This window comes from Varanus komodoensis, unplaced genomic scaffold (assembly GCF_004798865.1).
Source record: "Varanus komodoensis strain SLA01 unplaced genomic scaffold, ASM479886v1 scaffold6_2, whole genome shotgun sequence".
In the NCBI taxonomy this organism is placed as follows: domain Eukaryota; kingdom Metazoa; phylum Chordata; class Lepidosauria; order Squamata; family Varanidae; genus Varanus; species Varanus komodoensis.
In genome coordinates, this window is record NW_025336346.1 from 6,097,681 (window position 1) to 6,122,032 (window position 24,352).

At 43.7% G+C, this 24,352-nt stretch overlaps 2 protein-coding genes across 10 annotated transcripts in view; one reads left to right on the forward strand and one right to left on the reverse strand.

The window, feature by feature from the left end:
- Window positions 1–868: 868 nt before the first annotated feature.
- Window positions 869–19,719, reverse strand: GLYCTK (glycerate kinase). 7 transcript variants are annotated; one of them, XM_044451672.1, is made up of 7 exons: window positions 19,501–19,625; window positions 14,418–14,774; window positions 11,814–11,965; window positions 11,300–11,706; window positions 9,290–9,441; window positions 4,137–4,312; window positions 869–2,105 (listed from the first exon to the last, which is right to left on the reverse strand). In XM_044451672.1, exons 4-7 carry the CDS (start codon window positions 11,674–11,676, stop codon window positions 1,197–1,199), a joined length of 1,614 nt encoding a protein of 537 aa, XP_044307607.1. In that variant the 5' UTR covers window positions 11,677–11,706; window positions 11,814–11,965; window positions 14,418–14,774; window positions 19,501–19,625; the 3' UTR covers window positions 869–1,196. The 7 variants fall into 7 exon arrangements, with proteins under 7 accessions (XP_044307607.1, XP_044307608.1, XP_044307609.1 ...); XM_044451673.1 differs by lacking the exon at window positions 19,501–19,625 and adding an exon at window positions 19,696–19,719 and having other exon boundaries at window positions 11,814–14,774; XM_044451674.1 differs by lacking the exons at window positions 14,418–14,774; window positions 19,501–19,625 and adding an exon at window positions 19,696–19,710 and having other exon boundaries at window positions 11,814–11,902.
- A 50-nt stretch (window positions 19,720–19,769) lies between these two features.
- The window catches only part of WDR82 (WD repeat domain 82), a 21,140-nt gene continuing 16,557 nt past the window's right edge, over window positions 19,770–24,352 (forward strand). The window contains exon 1 of one of the 3 annotated variants that reach the window (XM_044451676.1): window positions 19,770–20,132. In XM_044451676.1, coding sequence (XP_044307611.1) covers window positions 19,972–20,132 — 161 coding nt within the window. In that variant the 5' untranslated portion in view covers window positions 19,770–19,971. The remainder of the gene's footprint in view (window positions 20,133–24,352) is intronic. The other 2 variants (XM_044451677.1, XM_044451678.1) reach the window with 2 other exon arrangements.

A 24,352-nucleotide genomic window follows, 5' to 3' on the forward strand; every position in this document is an offset into this window, starting at 1 on the left:
CAGCAGACTGGAAGAGATGTAGAACCTGCTTAGTGTAACACAAGTTGGCCTGATCTGATACTGTACTCATTTTATGTCGGTAGCTGTATCTTCAAATATAGCATCGCATAAAAACACCATGACTGCAATATACCCAGACTGGTAGTTTCTCCCCAACACTTTTGAAAAGGCCACATGAAGACAATGAAGGATCTTTGGGCAAGGATCCTTCATAAGGGGAAAATGGTGGGATGCTGCCTTCATTTTAATGGAGAGAAATCTCTTTAAAGGGGGCTCTGGAATACCTCCTTCTTAGGCTAGAAGTTCTAAAGACCAGTGGTATCTGGCCCTGAACTCCCATTGGACTGTCCAACATACTCAAATTTACCATTACAAGCACCCTAATTTTCTTCTGTGACAGATGTGAAAAAATTGAATCCCCCACAACTTCAAAATTACCAACATTTAAAGCAGCCTTCCCCAGCCAGGTGCCCTCCACATATATTGGACTACAGTTCATCCTTTCCAACCAAATGCAGTTGAACACATCTGCAGGACGCCACTTGTGGAAATCAGCTGATATCTGCCCATAGTTTATACCATCCAGCACTTGTGGAATACTCTGAAATCTTGCTGGTTGTTCTGGCCAGGTGCTTTTCTCCATATAATTTCATGACTAGTTTGGCTCAGCATTTGTTCGTTTTCAACCTCCTCGACTAGTTCTGCTGTTGTACTTGTGTCCTCAGCATGGTCTTTGTTATATTATGTTGAAATTATTTTGCCATGTTATTGATATACTTACAAAAATCAAGAAGATCATAATACAAAGGAGAGAGATTCGCGTTACCAAAAGTGAATTAAATTAGTAGTCATCTAAAAGGCAGAAAGGTGCTAATTTATAGTCTTTAATAAGATTTACCAACTTATTTGCTAAAAAGCCATCAATGCATTGTATAAAAATTTAAAACTTAAAACAATTAAAACCATTAAACACAGCAAAATATTAATGCTATACTCTTTACAGAGCTAAATCAAAACTAGGCATTTTTATCCCATTTCTAAAAACCAGGAGAATGGAGGGGAGGAATCATAGTTTTGTGGACGTGCATTCACAGTTTGGGAGTGACACAGGAGGAAACCCTTTCATGCATACACAACAAACAGGCCTCCTGGAGAATCCGAGGTGTTGCTGTTGCCCCAGCTGGATGCTTGGCACATCACACACATCCTTTGGCTCTGATTAAAACAACATGAATATCCATGACATTTGTGCCTGTCAGGCCTGTCATCAGAAGATGACGCCCATTTTGGAACTTGGTGAAGAACGTGTAGGAATCATTGTTCCTCAGAAAGGCCTCCAGCTTGTAACCTTCCTGCTCAGCTTTGTCCACCATTCCCAGGCTGCAGAGGGCCCCAGCAGCTTCTGTGGGCCCATCCTGCCCATCCGTTCCACCACTCAAGAAAACGACCTCATGTTTCTCAAGAAAGCTGCCATCTGAAGTGGATTTCACCCTATGCAGCTCCAAGGCCACTCGCAGAGCTAATTCCTGATTCCTTCCCCCCTTCCCATTTCCCTGAAGCTGCACAGTGGTTTCTCCACCTGCCAAAAGACAAATGGGGTTTTCACCTTGCAATTCTTGCAAAGGCTTCAAAGCATCTGAGAGGTCCAAGCCTGTGATCTCCAGCTCTGTGGCAAGGTTCAAGACTGCTCCTTTTACCTTGCCCTTCGCCGGGAAATTCCCAGAAATTCTCCTGGTCTCCAAGCAAACAAGCTGAATTAACAGGCTGTAGAAGTGGGCAACGGTGCTGACCTCCCCACACATGGCATCAGTCAGAAGCACAGTCAGATATCCCAGATCTTCTGCCTGCTGTTTGGCCCCCTCTAAAGCTAATCTGTTGGAGCCAATGACAACATTGTAAGCACGGGGGCAGTCTTCGGGCATGCTGTGCTCCACGGCAGAACGGGACAGCACTGTCTGCACAGATTCTGGCAAGTCTTCCAGCATTTTGTATTTTGCCAATATACGAAGGCAGTCCTGGGTACTGCAAGAACTAGCCACAGTGGGGCCACTGGCTATTATATCCAGTGGATTCCCAATGACATCAGAGAGGACAAGGCCTAACACCTACGGGAAAAGAAGGAAGAGGGTGAAAGTAATTCATGCTGCACTATGGCTCACGGATATTCAGCTGTGCTGAATTTGGGCAGCAATTATAACTGCTGCCCAACTGTGCAGTCACAGGTGTTGATCACCAAGGACTGCAAGATGAAGGGGTGGCTTGCACGGGGGAAAGGGCCCCCAGTGAGCAGGCATTACAGAGAGTACTTCCTCATCCCTTCACATGAGCTCAGAAATAAGGGATTTCATTGGAGGCTCTTTTAACATAATCTTGAAGGCTCCAGTCCTTAAAAATGCTGTTAAGAGGAAAGCTCTTGAACTCAGTCAATTTAATTCTGGTTAGGGTTGCAATATTTACGAGGCTAACACAGCCTTCTCCAACCTGGTGCCCTGCAGAACTGAACTACTGGAAGCTACAGTTCAAATGCTGGAGGCTACAGTTCGGAACATCTGGAGAACATCAGGTCAGGCAAGGTTACATTAATGCGTACTTGCATAACCTGCAGGTAGCAAGCAATTCTCATTTTCTCTCAGTGGGAAGAAGGCTTCTTACACACAGATGCTCATTATAAACACCTGTACATTGACTTAAAATGAGGTAACCTTCAGAGCCATTTCTCCCCATGTGCCAAATAGATTTACTCATTAAGACATGTAAAATTAAAACAATTTACATCAACTAAAATATAAGAAATCTTAGGGCAAAATCCTGTGTACGTCTAGCTAGAAAAAGGTCTCACAGTTCCCCACATCCCCCAACTACCATGGGGCTGTACCATTTTTTTCTGTCCAAACTTGCATTGATCTGCACCATGATTGGTCAATTGTACAACTTAGGATCAGGCACCTGTGATTCTATGAAAACTAATTGAACACAAAGAGGGAGAGATTTCAGATATATGAAAGGTTCTTGATCTGGGTTCTAAGTAAGGTATCCATACTTAATGCTAAGTTTACACCATTCACATTCATTTCTCCTTCATGTCTTTTGCAAAAGTAGAATGACAGAGTCATGGCTTTAAATGACGTATTCCTGCTGCAGAAAATGGTATATCACCAGTGTATGGGCATCCATCATGTTTGCCCTATAAGGTACGGATTCATGTTTAATCCCTTTCCCTTGAACTCTGACAGAACTGGTCTCAGCCCTTCACTTTCCTGAGAAACAGCTCATCGATCCCAGTCAATGATTTTTTTTAAAATGGATTTCTTAACATCCATGCAGGTATATGAAAACAACAAATGGGAAAAACAAATTGTGTAAAATGTGAAGCATCTGTGCCTATTGCTTAATCAATTTCTAGAATCCATTATTGCTCAATAAATCTGGGTTTTTTAATTGCATACTCTGGGATTCTTCGCACAGGATTTTTGTTTCCCTGCTGAAGCAGCCTGTGCAGTTCAAGAGACTGGATTCAATTGCTTTCATTTTTGACAAAGCAACTTTCTGAGCCTTCAGAAGAAAACCGCACGAGAATGTCTGTGGGAGGCTTTGGAACTCAACGCCAAGGCAGGACTCCCACTGGCTTGCAGAGGAGCATGCGTCTGTACCTTGCTTGCCTCCCTCCGCAGCCCGCCGGGCCTTCCATCGCCACAGTGAGTTCTCCTCCCTGCTCTCTTTCACCCTCACCCTTGCAAACAATGAAAAACAGCCCCATGTTGCAATGATTTGTCATCAGAATAATGCTCTGGTAGCTGTTGCATAATGCATGGCTGTGTAAAGTGCGGATTATTGTCATCCACACTGTGCGCACAGTGCAATCTGGAGGTGGAAGATGTTTCAGGAGTGTGAAGCAGATGCTGGTCAGCTTTCAAGTCAGGAACAACTGCCTCTCTCCATTCCTCAGATCACTTACAAGGACTTCAGCACTGGTAAAGTGGACCTGTACTCATGGAGCCCAGTCCAGCCCTTCTACACCTCACTCTATTTCCATTTCACCCACGCTCGTTAGCAATGCCAATTAGACCTGGTTAGCCTCAGCAGTCCTTGAAGAACACTGGCCGCATGAGTGGGTGAAGACCGCCTTTCCGACCCACCTGTGCAGGATAGGCTGCTCGTGCCAGACCCCCGCCTTTTAACAAGGAGAGCGCCTTGCGGACGGTGTTCAGCTCTTGGATGGTGGCTCCTTTTGAAGCAAGTAGCCGGGTGATGGTTCCCTTCTCTTCAAGGGTGACTGGAGGGATTGGTGCGGGCAGAAGTGCCGATCCCCCTCCTAAAACACAGGAGAACATTGTGGGCACATTTTTCTGCTTTCCCACAGCCCCAAGGGAAGCCCATCACATCATGTCGTCAAGATACCTGTTCTGAGGCCTTGTTCCTTCCCCTTGCAATGGAAGACTATTTTGTCCTGGTTTTTTTCAGCTGCATGCAGTTTCTCAGAATGACAACTGGGGATGTTTCCACACCGAAGAGTGAGATTCACACACAAATTCCCTCCAAATGCCCTTGCCTATTTCTCCCTAACATACATCACTGGCAGTGACTTGCTACAGTCCTGGACCGAAAAAAGCACACCCAGTTACACAAGCGTCTAATATGGAAACTGTAGATGTCAAGGAAGCAGGTTCATACATTACAGTGCACTGAATAAGAGTATGCATGAGTGTCAGACAGTCAGCTTTAAAGTATGGGACCGAAAATGATGGTGACGGCATTCTAGTCTGAAGAACAGAGGACTATACGCGATGATTCATGATTTACAGACATCTGCAGAAAGGTGGTCCGGGGAGACATATGGTATACGGAAAAGGCAGTGAAGAAAAAGACGTGAACAAGACACAAAATTGCTGCTTTCAGGGATAAGGAAGAGACACAGACAACCTGGAAATGAATGGAAAAAGAAAAAGAGTGTGAGCGAATCCTGGTATAATGAGGGGGGAAACTGACAGAAATCAAGGATCAAAAAGCTGAGATGGTTAAAAAAAGTGATGATACCAGCAACTGTAAAATCTTCAGCTGATAGCACAGTGATAGACATCTTAGCATTTATAGCAAAACCAGAAAAAGGCACCTTTCCACTCCAGATGAAACAGAAATATGGTGCTATTTAAGGACTTAACTATACGCAAAGCCTGCTATTTATTTATAAAGCTTTTTCTGACCAATGGACCCGTATCTGGGGCTGTCCAGCTCTATTGGGCAAAAAAATACAAAAGTAAGTAAATAAAGGCACCTGCTGGAGTACAGAATAAGACAAGACATTATAAGGGTCTGGACATCATGCAGAAGAATTTGGGGAAGAGGGAGTGCCTCAGCTGACCTTCCCAGAGGAAGGAATAGTCCTAGAATGGCCAGACCTATTTTAGAGAGGATCAGCATTCTGCAAAAATGAAATATCGAATCATGCTTTGCATTCCTGCTTTGCGTCTGCTGTTCTCGGAAGCGAAAGTCAAGGGAAGGGCTGAGGTTGGCCAAATCACAGAGGGCAGATGTGTTCAAGGATACTGGTGTATTAAATCGCTGGTGGGAACACTGGTGTAACTCTGTGGCTGATCAGGGTGGTAGGAGCTTCCACAACTCCAGTCCATGTTGGAGCTACACACACCACCATCGCTCTGCTGTCACTGCAGCCCCTTCTTCTTCTGACCCTGAAAACCAAGGAAGCCACAGCAGCTTTGAGTTTGATGCCAATCAGAGCAGGATTGGGGAGAACTGGGTTCAAATTGCTACTCGGCTATGCAGCTTACCTGAGGGGCTTAGGTCAGTCATTCACCTTTCAACTTAACCTGCCACCTAGGTTTATGGAAAAGAAAAAAATGCAAGGGGAACAGGAAGAACTGCCTATGCCACCCTGAACTTCTTGGAGGAAAGTTGGAAGCAACATTAAAGAAAACAAGCAAATTCACTAACAAGCTTGCAAGCTACCATTTTGTTCTCCGTGCCACTAACTAGGAGGGGCGATGTTCGCCTAAGGAGATAAGGCTAGATCAAACAAGGTTCAGGGCTGATTTAGCAAAGAATAAAGAACAGAAAAATAAAGGGCAGAGAAGAAAGATCTAAAACATGGTTGTTAAAAGTAAGGCCTGGGGGGCTTATTAGGCACTCTACAGTCTCCAACGCAGCCTGTGGTATCCTTACCAAACTTCACACAAATTATTCCACCAAGACTCCAGGGCTGGGGAGCAACATCTTTATTAATGCACATGGTTGCTATTCGTATGCCCTTAGCAGCAATTTCTCCCACTGTTTCCCCCATCCCATTAAATTAGCAACTCAGAAGTTAAGGAGTCCGGAGGCTTTCTCCAGTGCAGTAATGGAGGGAAAGAAGAACCAAGTGCAGAACTTACATCTTGCTAACATTTGCAGTCAAAACAGAAAGACGTGGGACAGGTGTTGGTGCATGAAGGGAAAGCTGCAGAGAGAGAGCGAGAGAGAGAGGTGGCAAGAGGAATAGTGAGTCGGGCAGGGTGGCAGAAGTGAGGACCTGCCTGGCAGAGCTGGGAACTTCACATTGCTCAGGTCTGGATTCCAACTGAGAGCACTTCCAGTAAAGCTATTTTGATATGTAAGATGGGACAGGTGTCACAGCAGGACAAGACAGCAAAGGCCAACCACTGCAACTATTGCCACCCATCCAAATTATTTTTGATCAACAGTTTTGCGTATGGCTCCAAAGAATCTGCTGGATGGGCGGGGTGGGGGGTGACACTGTTAAGTTTGCCACACTGAACTAGAGAAAAGATCAGAATTCCAAGAAAGAGAGAGATGTGTGTGAACACATTTTTCAGTCTTTACCATTTTATTGACCTAATTCATAATGAGAAAGACTTTAAAAAAACAATGCCAGCCTAAGCAAAATACAGAAAGGAAATGAACTGACACTAAAAGCTTACGGCAAGTGACACAGATAGACGTTAAAGACGGAGCCAAGAAAAGAAAGAAAAATAGCTCAAGCACCAGGCATTTCTTCAGCCTGAGCGACGCGTATGTGCGATCACAAGTGACAGGATGACCACGAAGCTATGCTCAAAAGTGTGAAAAGAGGAGAGGGAGAAGCTGCGCAGGTGTCAGATCAAAAGCTACCATTTAATGATAAATGCTCTGAGTTTTGAGGCACACTATGTGTAAAATACCACAAACCAGAAATACACACATTTCATCAATCACTAGGAATCCAGCTGAGAGACACCAGTAGCCAGAAAAGGAGTTCTCTCATATGTGAGAGCCAGTGTAGCACAGCGGTAAGAGTGCTGGCCCAGAACTTGCAAGATACGGACTCTAGTCCCCTCTCGGCTGTGAAGCTCATTGTGTGACTTTGGGCCAGTCACTGCCTTTCAGCCCAACCTTCCTCACAGGCTTGTTGTTGTGAAGATAACATGGAGTGGAAGAGACCCTTGCAAGTCACCTTGGGTTCCTTGCAAGAGGAAGAAAGGTGGGATATAAATGTGATGCATGCAATAATATGTGAAGTTTTGAACTGGCTCTCAAAAGAGAACAGGCAACAGCATATTTTAAAGGGGCTGGAAATCTTTTCAATAGGGGGAAAAAACAGCTAAGTAGCAAGAGCAAGCTGAAAAGATTTCCCATCAAAGGGCATTTTCATCTGGATAGATCTATCCTTGGCTAACACCAGAGAATTCTCTCCCCAGTCTGGAAGGGAGCTTGGATTCTATGAAGCCGAGTGGCACAGCTGCCAGGGAATCTTCATTAAGAAGACACTGGACTTGAGAGAATACTTAATAATCTTAAAGAGCAGCTGTTGGAGATCTGGCTAGGAAAGACTGAGATACAGAATGCTCACAGACTAAGTAATGCTGTGTGATAGGCCTCCATATTTGGAGCAAGTATTTTCTAGGATATTGCACCAAATTTAATATTGTGCCAAATTTAACGGAAATATTTTCTGCATGAAATGAAGTAAGTGGCTGCTTGTTCTACCCATATTTGTCCCTGCTGCTATCCTTGTCCATCCATCTCTGTACCATGTACTGGTTCTCTGCTATAACACCTCTGTCAACAGTGGCACAAGGTTCAGGGTGTGATTGTACTGCTAGCACAATACCCCTAGGCAAAGCTGCAGCATCAATGCACTGATACACAAAAGCAGCAGTCCAAAAATCTGTAAATAAAGAGCTCCAGCATCACTAAAACCCCTCGACCAAAAAAAAGAAAAAAAAAGTTTTGCACCCCCCCCAAAAAAAAAAAAAAAATCAGCCCACCCCATTTAATTCCTTCCCAGCCCTCTCAAAGGAAACTAAAAATATGCATCTTAGATCCAGCCTTACATAGACTCAGTCCCCACCTCCTATTCCACCATCCCCAGCATTTCGAAGGACACTATTCTATTTTCTGATTCAGGGCTGCCACCCTCTGGAGAAAAAGTGCCTTGCTGCTTCATAGGCATTCAAGTGCTCTGAAAAGCAAAAGCACATGCAGTGCTTTGTGAGCCTGTGGAAGCTGCAATGCAAGAACAGAAACAGGGAGATTAATCTGGAGAAGCCTAGAGCTGTGGAATATCTGTCTGGAGATTAAGTACAAGTGAGATCTGCAGATCTCAAACTACAAGAAAGTGAGGTAGGAAAACTGAGAGAAAAGGGAAACAACCTTGTACAACCCGACACCCATCAGATGTATTGGACTACAACTCCCATCACACACAGTAGCCAATGGTCATCTGGGAGCCACCAGTTTTGGGAGGACTGGACTAATTTTACATGGCAAAATCTATTTCAGCAAGCGAATTAAATTTTTTGAGGTGGGCATACTAAACTTAGTATAGCGTATTCCATTTCCTTTCATGTCAGTAGACATCACCATATAGAAGGATCCCCAAAATGCATCCCTTCCCTGCGTGGAAGAACAACAGAAACAGAGATGCGGGGACAGGCAGGCTACCTGGGCCTGTGCTGACATCATTCCCGAAACAAGCGGTGGCCGGGAGCGCAACCAGCCCTGCCCTTGCCCTGCTGCTAGAAGAGCCCTTTTGCACACCGCCACGCTGAAGCTGCCACCCACGTGCCAGTCGCACGGGGAACGACCCTGAGCCACTCCATGCGCCACTTCTGCTTTCATTGCAACACACAACTTGACCTAGTTTGCCAGGCATGTTTGTGGAGTGGCGTGAGCAGGCGGATATGTAAACCAGATTAGAAAACGGGGAAGAAGGATGACCAGAATGCAAAAGGAAGAAGGGAAGGCAGGGCATTTCTTGAGCAAACCCAGCCCCCTGTCCTGGGATCCCAGGCATTACCTGAGATCAGCACCAGCAGAAGGTCATCTGCTGTCAGGCCCTCGGCCAGCTCCCGGATGGTGCTGGCCGCTTTCAGAGCTTCTTGGTCTGGAAGATTGTGCTTAGCGCCTTCCATGACCTGGATGCGGCTCCGGGGCTTCAATAACATCTCTCTGCATGGTTGGAAAGGACAAAGGGGTTATCTCCTGAACCACACTTAGCTCTACCCTTAAACTTCCTTATGAATGATGACAAACAAGATAGGAGACTGCAAATACCACTGGCTGCCCCAGCACTTGCTTAATAAGGAGGCACCTGTTCCAGTAACTTTTACAGATTAATGCTGCATTGCTCAGTAGGCTGACAGATACTCAGCTTGGGGGCCAGACACAATCCCTTTCCTCAAGAATTGGTCAACCTTTATGAATGGAAACATTGCTGAACAACAACAATTAAAGCAACGTAAAATCATTAACTTCAGACCCAAGACATGTATGCACACGCACATGTGCGCACGCACGCACGCACAGAGAGAGAGAGAGAGAGAGAGAGAGATATCCTGGAATTATCATTCTGTATACTAGGAAAAAGAACTCAAGGGGGCATTTTCAATCATGCAATTGATGCATGCATTTGTCTTCTTCACTGAAATAAGCAAACACATTTATTTACATGAAGAAATGTTATATAACATTCATTTCAATAGTAAAGAATTGCAATTAAAGGAACTAGGCATTTCAAATTTAACCAAAGTTCAGAATGAGACAGGAATTCTTTTACAAATTCCTGCTCACCATAAACTCTGGAGCAGCCAATGCTGCCTCCTGTCTCTGGTTCAAAGAAAATGGACAACAGCAGACTGTGGATTGTAACAAGCTGGGCCAATCCCACGCAGAGAGAGGTTTAGCCCCGCATTGATGACTCGTGTTGTGGTACTTGTTTGTGTGTCATCGCTAGAAGATCATGAAGGCACTATTCTTCCTGTTTCCCCTGCATTTCCCTGGCCGAGAGAGTTGTGCACGAGGCCAGACGCTTCTGCCCCATGCCAGAAGTTCCCCTGCATGAGGCTCTCTCCATGGTTTCCCTTTGGGCAAGCAGTGCTGTTTCTACCTCTGCTCAGAAGCAGAGCGGGCCTCTCCCCACGTCCTCTGGTTGCCTGGTTGTGCTTGGTCTTTACAAAAAGGAGCCAGACCAGCTGGGCGCCAAGCATCCTGCAGTGCCAGCTCACTGGACAGACCAAGGCACAACAGACTTCTCTAAGCCAAAGCCTTCTTTCATCCAGGACCCTGAAGCTCCTTTTCATTCTCCAACTTTCCCATGTGAATAGACACAAGCGCTGGGGGAAAGCAAGAGTCCCGGAGGGCAGCCTGGTCAAGGGTGTTCCTGACTCACGTCTATTGTATTCTAGAAACAGCAGGCTTAATTAAAAATACTCCCAAACAAATTTTATGCTCTTCTCTCCATAAGGATTTGAGATGATAAGAAGCAAGGCTCATGCCTTACAATAATTAGGTAGACCAGGCCTCTCCAGTTATTTGCCAAAAGGGTTTCCAGGCCTTTAGCATCTCTCCTGTGCTTCCCCCTCCCATTCTTCCCCAGTCTGCACACAAGTCTGATGTCTCCTTAAAGCAGCAGGTCAAATTAAACTGTATGAGTTTCACAGGCAGAGTTTATATAAAGCAGGTTAGCAAATCCTAAATCCCAGAGCAGAGTGAACACAAACAGAATTAAATCTGCATTTTGTTTTTGCCAAATATAAACTGAAGACTAGCAGAATTAAAAGGGCACAAGGGTGGGGCGTGGTGTACACTCAGTCCACTGAGGGGGGTTCCTGCAGTGGGGAGCAGTCTCTCCCACACTTTGTATGTTAAAAATGCCCTGGCAGCACAGGATCAAGAACAAGATTCAAGCCAAAAAGACACAGAAGATCTCAAAATAAGGGTCTAAAGAGGGGTGCTGGGGTGGGGGAATGTGAGGTTGCTCTTCAAGCCATTCATTCATTCATTCTCTATCATGGCCTGGCTTCCTTACCTCATCCCTGTGTGCCGTAGAGTGTCCTGGATACCTTGAGGAACACTTACTACTCCTCGGACGAGGTAGTCTCCCAGGATGTCTTCTGCCACAGCTGCCATGCCCAGAACAGCCTTGCCAAAGCCAACCAGATACAAGTTCCCCTTGATTTCAAAAGGCCGGCCCTGCACTATGAGCCTGGGGCTCCCAGCGGTCTCCAGTATCAGGGCTCTTCTCAGCATGGGCCCTGGCAGGACTGTGCCAACAGCACTGCGGAAGCACTGGAGCCCGTGCTCCTTGAGGGCCATGTTGGGAGAAGGTGCTTCACCGGCAGCGTGAGAGGAGGCCCACCAGCAGGCTCGGTGGACGCAAAGCAAGCGTTTCAAGGCAGAGACCATGGCCCGAGCTCTTATCTGACCACGGTGCACCTACAACACAGGATGGGAAAAAGCAATCCTTTGGAGTCACGCTCAGAAATAAGGGGTGAGAAAGCGAGGGGGACATTACAGAGGGGTTCTTCCCATTCCCTGCATACCTGTCTCCCAGGAACTTTGCCTGCCACCCCGTCTCAGCATCTGGCCACTGCAGTACGGGCTTGTTGCTCTCCTGGGGAAGTCTCGAGGTCTGAGCAGCCAATTGGACAGATCAAATGAAGAGGCTAATGATTTACAGACCAGGGCTTGCCTGCTAGCAAATCATTTGCCTTCCATTAGGGAATGAAGACAAATAAGTAGCTGCAAATCAAGCAAAACTACCTTCACACAGCACCACACATCAAAGTGCCTTCTTCCCTGTCTTCTCTCACCTCACACTCTTACTAGGAACAGTCCCTTAGTCCAACACTAGGGTGTGGTATACAAATCCATGTTTTCTTTCCCAAATCCCTGTGGCAGAATAAAATTGTTTTTGCTGCAAGCTAAAGCTTTGTTGATGTTCTCGAGCTACTTTCCCCCATTACTCTAGAACTAAGCGTAACATGCCATGGGCACACAATGTCTTTCCCCAAGATCTTGGCATCTCCGCATCCATCAGCTACACGTGCAAGTTCCTGCGTAGATCTGAGTGAGGAGAGAGCGTAACTTCTCATAGCAGCAGCAACCGTTCTCTCTGATTTGGCTTCCGCTTTACCTTCTTTAACAACTAGAGAGTCACTGCAGCAAGTACAATGGTGCACAGCACTAAATTTAAGCCTTCTTGGAGCAGAATTTTGTCTTTTGGGGAAGGACTAAGGCCAGCCCAAGTTTCTTGCTTTCCCGGTTGCTCATTTTTAACTTTGAAGGTTCCATTTCAAAAGGGGTTCAAAAGCACTCGTTAATCTTTGCAAAGATCTGCCAAGAATTGTTTCTTCGTGACAGGATTGTTCAGGGATTGTGAATGGCTTAGATTAATCTCTTTTAAATGAAAACTTCATAAGCTGCCATTAATGAAGACTGGCCCTAATCTGCATATTAATTTGCATAAATCACTATGATATGATCCTCTTCTGAAAGTTCCTTGTGAATCTGCCTTGAATTCCAATTTCTGAAATGGTGCCTAGTTTCTTATTAAATTCAGTGGGTGGTGCATGTGTATGCAGGTATGGAAAGAAGACATTATAAATAACCAGAATGATACAAGCATATATTAACCAACTACACTCACTATACCTGCAATAATAGAGAGAAGATCAGTGAAACGAGAAATCAAGAAAATAAGAAATACGATAAGGAAAAGGATTTAGTCAACACTATCTCCAAAACCACATTTTAGCCCACTCTACAATCATACCACCAGAACACTATTCTTCATAATAGGGGTACAGAATCTTTTCTATGAAAGCATGCTTCCCTCATGGGAAAAGTCCATTGGGCCAGAACCAACTGGGGGTGGTAACAGAGCCCATGAGGAGCAGAACCAGAGCCAAAAGTGAGTTTATGATGTGATGCCCCCTTTCCCCTTTTACACGCCATCTCCCTTGCCTGCTTTTGATGGATTCTCATTTTGGCTTGTTTCTTGACTTGCAATATTCAATTTGCTCTTCAACCCATGTCTTTTGGACATATCTTACAGGCCCCTCCTCCAAGCATGTTACAGAACATGGCAGAGGATGCTTCTCCTCACTATGGAAGTTGTGCTACACTGTCTTTTCCGGAGGTAGAGTCTGGCAACCTTTGGGCCAAAGTGTACTCAATGACAGCACCACATGTGTGGGGCATGACAGCCCCAACCTGTCCCCCGCTCAAAAAGTATTCATTTTAAGAAGAGCCCATAGTGTTCATATTTTGCTAAAGCGCGCACATCATTATAGTTTAATCTTGCTTTTATTGTTGGACTTTTAACTGGTATACTGGTTACTCTAACATTTTGTGTTGCTGTGCATTGAGTTGTATAACTTTGTTAAAATGCAATTTATAAATACACAAAAATGTACCCTGCGGAATTTCCTCCCAAGAGATGCATAGCTGACTCCCTCTGAGTCTGTTTTAAAGAGGACATTAAAAATATTCTCTTTGAGCTTTGAAAGGAAAGCATTTTATTCTAGTTGCTGCTGCTACATATTTGAACTGAATTACATGGAACTTTAAGTAGTTGACTTTAAAATTGTTTAAGATGGCATTATAATTTATTAATATTGAATGTTGTAATTTTATACTCTAAGCCATCTTGTGAAAATTATACAGTTGTATCCAGGGTAGTAAGAGCAGATCCACTCAGGTGAATGTTAGTTAAGTTAGGCTAATTTTGCATACAGTCCCCAGTCTATCCTATGCAGATTTAGGCAGATGAATGTTCTACAAGTCCCAGCAATCTCAACCAGCTGCCTACTCAGAAATTCTTAACAAGTACTGTTGTTTTAACTGGGACATTTCCTAGTAAATGCCCTTGGGAAACAGGGAACCAGTCTCTTTTTAAAAGAGAAAACTTTAAGGGCCTCCAAAACGTATTGTGATTGCAGGCTGCCGTCCAGTTGCCTACAATGACTGCCTACTAGGTTTGCTCAGGAGTTTTTGGTAAGGGAATCTGTCAAAAGCTTTTTGAAAATCTGCATAAACAGCTGTATGGGATCAATAATTGGAAGGCCTGCTGTGAGAAATCTGTAGTTTAAACAAGAGCCTCGGTTAAAAAAATAAACCATTTGCAGCTACTGCAAACTGCTTACCTCATTCCTGAGATAATAACACACTTCTGAAGATTTGGGGCTTTTGCAGGGGGGAATGTTCTGCACTCCCTTATGTTCTTCATTGCCACCATCTTTGGGCACTTTCTAGAATTTAGGGTGACCTATATAAAGCCATAGCTTGTTTGCCTGCACCTTGTCTTTTCTCTTGGGGCAAGGAACAGGCATGTATCCAAGCCAACAGTGATGAGAGGTGTGTGAGCTTATCTTTGCTTGTTTGCTTTTGATTTGCATCCACTTTCTATGACTTGTACAGTATCTTCTCACACAAGTAGTAGTTTCGTTTCTCTTCGATTATGGTCAAATATGATTTGATGTCGGCTTGGCTGGACAAGGCTTCTGAAATAAGACAATGATGTTGGCTGGATTGCTCTCAGTCACACATGATGACACTTGCAAATGGTCTGAGGAGTACAGCAGCTTCTCAAGATAGGGAAGAGGGGGGAATCACCCAATGAACTGACTAGCAGTGGATTTAAGCCTGAAGCAAGACAGGTCTTTTTCAAACAACACTTACCTTTCCAAGGGTGTAATCCTATCCACACACAGAAAGAAAAATGTACTGAAATTCTCAGCATTCCTTTATGACGTAAACAAAATGTTTGTGCATCAGGGTTAGTCACAGTGATTGACTGGTCTGTGACAGAATTCTGAAGTCTGGGGCAGATATTCTAGTAGCTACTGCTCATCTAGAGTGTTTCTACATAAATCATTCCGCTTCTTAAGGTAGAAGTAATTTATAATTTGTTAGTCTTAAGGTATCATGCCAAAGCTATTTGTGGAAGGGGGGCTGGAGACCAAAAAGTCCTTTGTATAATAAATGAATAGATAGCATTATGACAATAAGAAAGTTAATTCTAACTGAAAATGTAGTTAAAAAAATCTTGATTCATTTTACTTGACTCTGATCCATCATTTTGCTAAGTTCAACTTTGCTCTAGTAAATGCTTGTGTTTTCACCTCTAGTTCCTTAGCTTTCTAAAACCTTTCGTTTCCTTTATTACATTTCTATACCACCGAGCAGCCCAAGCAGTCTAGGCAGTTTACAAAGACTACTTTATTTAGTATCTGTTTTTAGACTGGACTATTGGCTTGCTGCTGGTTTATTGATTTATTGGTTATTGCTATTGATTATATTGTGTTTATTTTCCTCTTGTTTCCTGTTTATATGGTTGTATTTATATTGTATTTTAATTTTACTATATTTTATGGTTTGTTATTGTAATTTATTTTTATCTGTGCATATGTATATTGCACTGTGAGCTACCCAGAGAGCCTTTGCTTATGGGGCGGCATACAAATGTGATAAAATTACAAAAGTATAAAAATACATTATAAAAACCAGATGAACAAATACACAAGCATACCACAGAAACACACATATATCTAAAAATACCTATAGCTGGCACAAAGGTTTAAGGTGCTGCTCACCTGTATTCTGTATCTCTCTAGAAAGAGAAATAACAATGTTTTGGTAAGAGTGGAGTGAATAGAAAAACTAGTTAGGATGCAATCCACTGGCATCCCAACATTGCTTAGACAGGCACAGAAATCCCAATTCTAACCTCAGAAATGCCTGGGATTCCAGCCTTGGAGGGTCTCCCCTCATTTTTTCCACTCCAGTTGAGCTCTCATCAGGAAGGCCATCTTCAGGGGTGGCAAGAAGGGAAGGAGTGAGGTGCCACCAACCTCTTAGAAAGTGGGGTGGTGCCTCAGCATCTCTTTCCCACAAGAAGGTGAAAAACATTGGCCAAAATCAGCAGTCTAAAGGTTTTAGAAAGCAAGGGGAGTGAGGAGGCCATCTTAACTTTCTGCCTTTCATTCAGTGCTTGTAATCCTCCTGAGAAGGTTACAGGCAGCCACATGGGGTACTGACCCCAGAGTCTTATCAACATTATAAAATCTTGTAAGGAATGAAATCCAAACAGTGACGATATGGGATGCAAAGTACCAAGCAGTAATAGTTTAATATGTTCTTGCAAGAGCAGGCACCCACCACACAGGTAGTGCGCCTTTTTCACAAAAGGCATCGCCTTTTATTCCCTTTTCCCGGCTTCCAGACCCTGCCTCTTTTCTCCCACTGGCTGGGTTACTAAAGAGTTCACAATCTAGTCAGACTAGATGGCCCGAGGTCAGACTAGATGGCCCGGGAGGCCCCTTCTGACGCGCTCTGTTTCTATGTTTCTCCATCCGCCTACATCGTACTTCTTGATATGTTCCCCCTCCCGCTCAAACATCCCATGTTCATGCTAATGAGTCCATTACCTATGAGAGGTGTGTCAGTTATTATTCATTAACCTATTAAGTGTGCGCACTACCTTCTAAGAGTTCAACAGGTCTGCTTGGCCTTGTAACCTCTCACTTGATGCCCACTTATTTCCTAAATCTTGTGGGAGGATGAGATTGGACGAACAGGCCTTCCTCCAGGCTCATTACAGCCAGTTGTAAAAGGCAATCAATTTCCTGCTCTCTTCCACTGAAGTTTTACCACTGCCCCCCAATTTTACCCTCTCTGGTATTTTTCAGGACTTTGATGTAAGAAGCACTATTACTTTTATTACAACTATCTACATGGTTCTATCTTCAGGCCCTTTGGCCTTAAGAGGTCACAATGATCCTACCCTAGCCCTTTATTTCACCTTTCTTCAGTTTTCATCTTCCCACTTAGTAACAGTAATTTTTCATTTCTCACAATCTTATAAACATTTAGGCAGACAAAAATCCTACAGCCCCCAGAATGACTGGCTGGGGAACACTGGAGGGCAATTTTATTTCTAAAAACATATAAAACTGCTATACTGCCTGAGACATGCTAAGAGTTGGCGGGGGGGGGGGGGTCTGTCTAAACCTGCGCAGAATTGTACCTTTAGTTAGTGAAAATCATTAGGAAAATGATCGAAGGCAATGGAAGACACTGAAAAGACACATCCAGGGAAGCTAAAGGTGTGATCCTATGCAAGTTTGGTCAGAAAAAAGCCTCCAGCTCCCAGCATCTGTTTCACTCATTTTGTCCTGCCACATCCCTTGGGCAGCTATGAATGCTGATAAGCTGTAGGATTTATTTCTATATAAACATGCATAAGGATGTTATTTATTTGCTATACTTATATCCCACCTTTTTTCCTTCCAAGGAACTCAAGGCACCTTATCCTCACAACCACCACCCTGTGAGGTTGGTTGGCCTGAGAGTCTGTGACTGACCCAAAGTCACCTAGTTGGCTTCATGGCTGAATGGGGACCAGAACCCAGATCATCTGAGTCCCAGCCTGGCATTCTTAGCCACTACACCATAAAAGAAAAGCATAAACTTTAGCATATTTACAACTCTTTGTCTGGGGTCTGCATGGACAAAGAGCATGCATACACAGCGAGGAGTAGGAGATGCATGTACACTGAGGTGTTGGTGTGCTCTGTCAATGACCACAAAAATGTATATGCATGTTTCATATTCCACTATGTAACTCTCTGCTTCCACTTTAGTTAGTATGTGTGCCTTTGAGTTGTCAGAAACCCAGAATCTCAATTTGAGAAGAGGAAATAAAACTCGGGTTCATGGGAAAGACCAAGCATCCAGACCATCTGAGGCTTTATTGTATTTACCCCAAGGTTCCCGCGGTACTCACGATAATGCATGCATTACCAGGCAGGCAGAGGTGAACTCTGCTGCAAAGCTTCAACACATTGCAGGGTATTTTATAGGTACACAGGTACAGGGCAATTGATGACAGAATGCAGAGATTACAATAAGATTCTGAGGTCATCACATACAGAACAGATAAAGGAATGTCAGTCAATCACACAGTAACAATGAGATTGCAACATAGTCTCCAGGTTTGCTTAGACACGTAAATTCAAGCTACTAGAAACTATGCATGAACTCAAGACTCTTATCTACTCTAGACATTCTGAATTGGCCAGGGCACATGGAGCCTCTGGGCTATCAAAAGATACTTCCTTGTAAACTGAATTCCAACAATGACTATTTAATCATTGTGAAGGTATACAATGTAAATTTGGACTAAATGGCCTGTGTACTGTAGCTTACAGCTAAAGGTGAGAGAAAGGGGGGGGGGGGAATGAAGGCCATTTGAAACAGTGACTTAGCTTGGTTTGAGAAGTACAGGATTTGATCCCACAATGCAAAAAGCACACAGAAGTAATATTTTTCAGACAGGATTTATCCAATTTTTCCCAACAGAGTTCACTGCCTTCTTCCCTGTCCAGCAATACAATCACTGCTTTGCTGCTACCATTAGTGATTCAGACCACTTTAGGCTCACTGGAAATTGCTGCAGTAAGCTGCAGAGCAGGGTTACAGGGATTTCTTTGCTAGCATTCCCTTTTCCCTTACTAATCTTTGACTCTGAGAAATAAGGTGCGAGAAATAAAGTGTGGAAAGTGCCTTCACAGCAGCAGATACAAGGGATTCTGCCAAGCCACCTCAAATGGCCTGACAGGCTGCAGTTTTCCACCCATCTACATACTAAAAAGATGTGAAAAAGTCTCTGTAATAGGCAGTCTATGACCAAAAACCCACCACGAAGTCCAATAGAGTATTTAGCACCAAATTGAACGTAATTTCAAACAGTCACAATTACATGTGATAGATTCTTCCAGTTTTCCTAGTACAAAAACAATTACGCTTTTGCGGGGAGAATAACGCAAGAGGAGCCATGCTGAATTTGAGCAAGGGTCCATCTAGTCCAACATTTTCTATCCTGTGAGAAGCCCGCAAGCAGAACGCTGGAGCACCTGAGAGAGGGCGAATGAGAGAAAAGGGAGAGTTCCCTTCATTTCTTTCTTTTTCTTTTTTTAAGACGCGAGACTTGAAGAAGGAAAAACAGAGGGGGGCAAAGCTCTATTCTCCACGGGATTGGCTTATCGCTGGACTGAGACGGACGTTCTTGCTCGACAGCTCGATGGCTCCCCAGGCGAAAAGCCGCTTTCGCTCATGCCAGCGCCAGACCGAGCTGGGTGATTGGAGGACGGCAGCACAAACGAGATACAGATCCTAGAATTCCCACACCCACAATGCACTACTACGGCTTCCCCGCAACAGCCCTACCTACGGCCGCCGAGCCTCATTGTATCCCACAAGCCATTGTTCTTCCTTTCCCTCAGCCTGGCGGGCTCGCTCGCCTCCAGCTTACCCTAGCATCCCACCATGCACTGCGCCGGCAGGGCCGCCGCCGCCGCCGCCGCCGCTCCTTTTTCCTCCCTCGCATTTCCTCCGATGCCCCACAATTCCGCGCGCGCATACCTCTCTCCTCCCCCGTCCTTTTCGCAGGGTTCCCGGAGCCGCAAAATGGTGGACACAATGAAAAGGAGCCGCTTCCTCCGTCCCGCAGCTTGAGTCGAGCCCGCCTGAGGGCGCAGTCGGTCAGCTTGTCCGCCCGGCCAGCCGGCGGGCGTTCCCTTCCCATCGTTCCCGTTTCCTCTCGCAGAAGCAGGCTCTGCCCCTTCCCTCTTCCCCTCGCCGTTCCCGGCGCGCAGGCCCGTCGGCTTCCCTCTGTCTCCTGAGCACGGCGGAGGCGGCATGAAGCTGACGGACAACGTGCTGCGGAGCTTCCGCGTGGCCAAGGTGTTCCGCGAGAACTCGGACAAAATCAACTGCTTCGACTTCAGCCCCAACGGGGAGACCGTCATCTCCAGCAGCGACGACGACTCGATCGTGCTCTACGACTGCCAGGAGGGCAAGTGAGTGCGGGCAGCGGACGGGAAGGTCGGCGCGTGGAGGCCCCCGGGCGGGCGGAAGCCTCTGCGGAACGGGAAGACTCTCTGGTAGCCTTCAGCGGGGACGAGGGGGTTCACTCGAGGAGCAGAGCTGCCTCTTGTCGTAGGATGCAGTGCAGTTCTTTAGAAGAAAAGGGGTTAAGCTTCGATGGGGACGCTGATGTTGGGAGGACTGGGCGCAGGAGTGGGGCTGGGTTAGGAAGGTTTTGAGTACAACTTATTTCTTGCCTTGAAGGAAGGCGGACTATACATTAAAAAGTTTTCAAAGGCACAGGCTTGTTGGTATGTTGTAGTCTTGTGATATTTGAAGGACTAAAATTTATTGTGTTGTGTTTTAAGCTGCAGTGCTGGCCATTCGGACCTAAATCTTATTTTTGCATGTAAAGATGTAAAATACCTGAAACAAATGGGTAGCTGTTGTGTTTAATTTCTGAACTGAATGGATACTAGAGTTTCTTGGATTACAATACCTTTTTGGAACTTGCTTACTCAATTCGATGCCCATCGATTCCAGCCATTCCTGATCATTGCCCATACTGGATGGAGTGGGAGGGATTTGAATTTCAATATGTTTGGATGAACTCAGGCAAAAGAAGGCTGCTTTACACTTTGATAACATGATATTGTTATGGCCTTTCTATCAGATTTCTGTGAGGAGATCTGTTAGTGTTGGTTGGCCTAGGGCAATAGCTGCTCCTCTTTAAGAAAAGGTATTCCCTAGTAGTAAGGGGAAGTTGCCATGACAACGAAGTAGCCAATGGCTTCTTAATTTATGATTTTGGGGAATAGGAAAAAATCAGAGAAAGGTGTGTGTCTTTCTCCTCTGCACCCCCAGTTTAAGAATGTTGTAATCTAGGTGAAAGGAAGCAAAAAGAAGACCACAAAGTAGCTCAGCATAGAGAAAGGCTTGATTTATAAGGTCGCCATAGACTACTATGGCAGGCAGTCACTGTGGTTTAGCATATTTGAAACAAATGAGATTGGCTTGTTGGTGCCAGTGTATGTTGTATCCCAGCTGCAGTGATCATGCAAACCAAAGTGGCATGGAAAGCTGTTACGACTAATGGTTTTAAGGGATGCTGGCTGTCTCCATAGAGATCTGCTTTGGAGGCTGTGCTTAATCTATATGTCTGCCTAACTGCTCGATATTTGTAAGTAAGCTAAATATTATATGACACTAATAGTCTCACTGTAAAGGAAACCAAGCCCTTGGAATCGTTGCACACTTGGAGCCTCTCATCAGTTGGAAGAGGAAAGTTCACATAGTAATATTATCAAGGAAGGTTTCAAGTGTAGGTGTGTAGAAATGTATGTAAACGGAGACTGAGGGAAATACGTTCTGTGGTTTCCAGAAATGGTACCCAGCATAGAATATGCGTGGATCAGCAATGGAACATGAAGTGAATCTAACTGTCACTGGCAGCATATAATACTGTAGATTACTGCTAACTAGCCTCAGTTTCATCACTGGCAAACAAATGAAGCTGAAATTATAGCTGTGATTATCTCAAACACTGATCTGTATTTGTCTTGCCCTGCATCTGGAAGTCAAATGATTTGGTCTTTATAAGTATTTTTGTACATGGAATTTGTGGCTGCTGCTAGCAGATTTGAATGAAATAAACTACAGCATAAGATACTTCTGTTTTTGTTCAAATTGTTTTGTTAATCTAGAAATCATTTTTCTCTGAAGCATTTTCTTGATATCAAGTGTGAAGCCAAGAACAGTGAGACAATATGAATGATTACCAAATCTTACGGAATGTGATATTTTCAGCATCGTGCCTATAACAGACTTTCCTTTAGCTTGTGGGCTTAGTCTGGTACACTAAATCTTCCTGAACATAGTTTACTTAAATAGCGTGCAAATAAGTGTTGTTTAGAACTTAGTAACTTTCCTTTTGGGGAGGCTTTTTGTTCTGTGTGGATTGTTGTTGTTTTGGCATATTAATTCAAGTCTTGTGGACCCAGAGCAAAGCTTGGGTGTGTTCTCTGCACCACATGTGCATGCACATTGTGTTGGGAATCCATCATTGTATGTGGTCTATACTTGGCAAAAGGGATTATATGAGTGGATAACTTTCTAGGCAGAATCATACTTGGATTTTATGTTAAGGAGGAGGTGAGTCTTTTCCTGTGCTGTTGTCATGTAGTGTGTAACTTGAAATTTTTTAATTATGTTGTTTCCTGTTGTTTGTTTCCTGTTGTAATATCACCAATATAGAAGATCGTATCTATGAGAGCAGTGTTTTTCTTTCCACATTTGTCATGTAGTCTTAGCAACTGGATTTTAAACATGAAGTTCATATTCTTTTAGCTTCTAATTGACATGCTAGATGAGAAATGGCCAGACATTATCATTTTGCCTTGGTTTCACATTGACTTTGAAATAACTTTTTTAAGTTATGAGAAGAAACTAAATTGCTAATACTTAATAATTGTGCTTAATTGCTAATACTTATGAGGTAGGTCTCCAATCCCTAATAACTATTTAGAATAATTAATAATATATAAGTGTCTATTCTTATACAACTGAGGTTATTGGGATACCCTAGATTTGTTCCCATTCTTTGACTATCACAGAAAGCTTGAAAATAATCTTCCTTTTTCATCTGTGTACTAGCCAGCAAGAATTAAGCTGTTTTTGTTGTAATATGTATCTTGCTAAAATTGATTACTGAAATAAAATTGACCAACATTTTGCCCTCTACTCAGTTATAGTGGATAGACATACTGGAATGCATCATGGCCTAAGTTATACACTTAACATGAATTGTCCCAATGAAAAAGTGTGTTCAGGTTTTCATAGATTTTTGCTGTTCAGATATAAAATATTTATTTACTTGCATAATTTATATCCTGCAAGGTGTTCTCAAGGTGGCTGGTCTCCCCTTCTACAATTTATGTTTTATTCATAGTTTTCTATATGTTGTTCATTATGCTTATTTACCCCAAGGTTTGGATTCTGTTTTTGCTTCCCTTTTCATCATAAATTTGTGTATGTATTTACAGTCTTTAATTCAATATAATTTATAGGAAGCAATTCTGGCTTATTTTTATACCCTTGTAACTCTATCATAAGTGTCATCATGCTATCGCAAACAAACACAGTATGTGCTTTTTAATTAGCTGGGTTTTACAAGAACATCCAGAATTAATGTGAATAAAAACTCTTCCTTGTATAGGCTGCATCCTTGTAACACTAAGAAGGAATCCTTTATTTCCAGCTTTTTGAAGAATTTAGGCCAAGAAAGAGCTTTTCTAAAATGTCAGTTTCCTATGGAATCAATCCTATGTAGTGGTTAAGAGTGCAGGGTGGGGACTCAGGCGACCTGGGTTCTAGTCCCCACTCTGTCGTGGGGCCAACTGGGTGACTTTGGACCGGTCAAACACTTGCAGCCCAACCTACCTTACAGGGTTGTTGTTGTGGGAACAAGATTGAGAGCAGGAGGAGGAAAATGATGTAAGCCGCTTTGAGTTCTTCAAAAAAGAAAAAAAGGCAGGATATAAATCTAATAAATAAAAATAAAATAAATAGTGTTCATTCCATCTCTTTTCCCCAAGCAAACAAGTGTCAAATCTGCATAAGTTGCTTAGGTGCTCTCTCACTGCTATTGTGCAGGGTGTTTTTTTGCCACCTGTTACTGGATCACAGCCTTCCTTTAGTGATTCTTGCTCAGACCATCTACTGACATCGTAACATACCGTATTTTTCGCTGTATAAGACGCACCTGACCATAAGACGCACCTAGTTTTTAGAGGAGGAAAACAAGAAAAAAAATGTTCTGAATCAAATGGTTTACTAAACTATTTAATAAACTATAACAGAATTCAGTAATACCGTATTTCAACCTTGTAAAGTGAACAGCAGTCAACAGTGGCATTAAGAACCATCATCACTGTCATTAACAAAAGAGAGACTTTAAAGTTCGAGTACTCTTCTAGTTTTCGTTGAGCCCATAGAACTCATCATCACTAGAGTCAGAATTTATGAAGCTCTGTTGCTCACAATCACTGACATCACTTTCTTAGTCAGTAGTGGAATTATTGAAAGAATCCACAATCTACACCAGTTATACAAGAGCTGCTGCAGACAATTCAATAACAAATCTAAAAAAGCCAGTAATGTCCACGCTGCCCTACTAGTAAATAATAGAAAAAAACTTCCGACAAAAAATGAGATA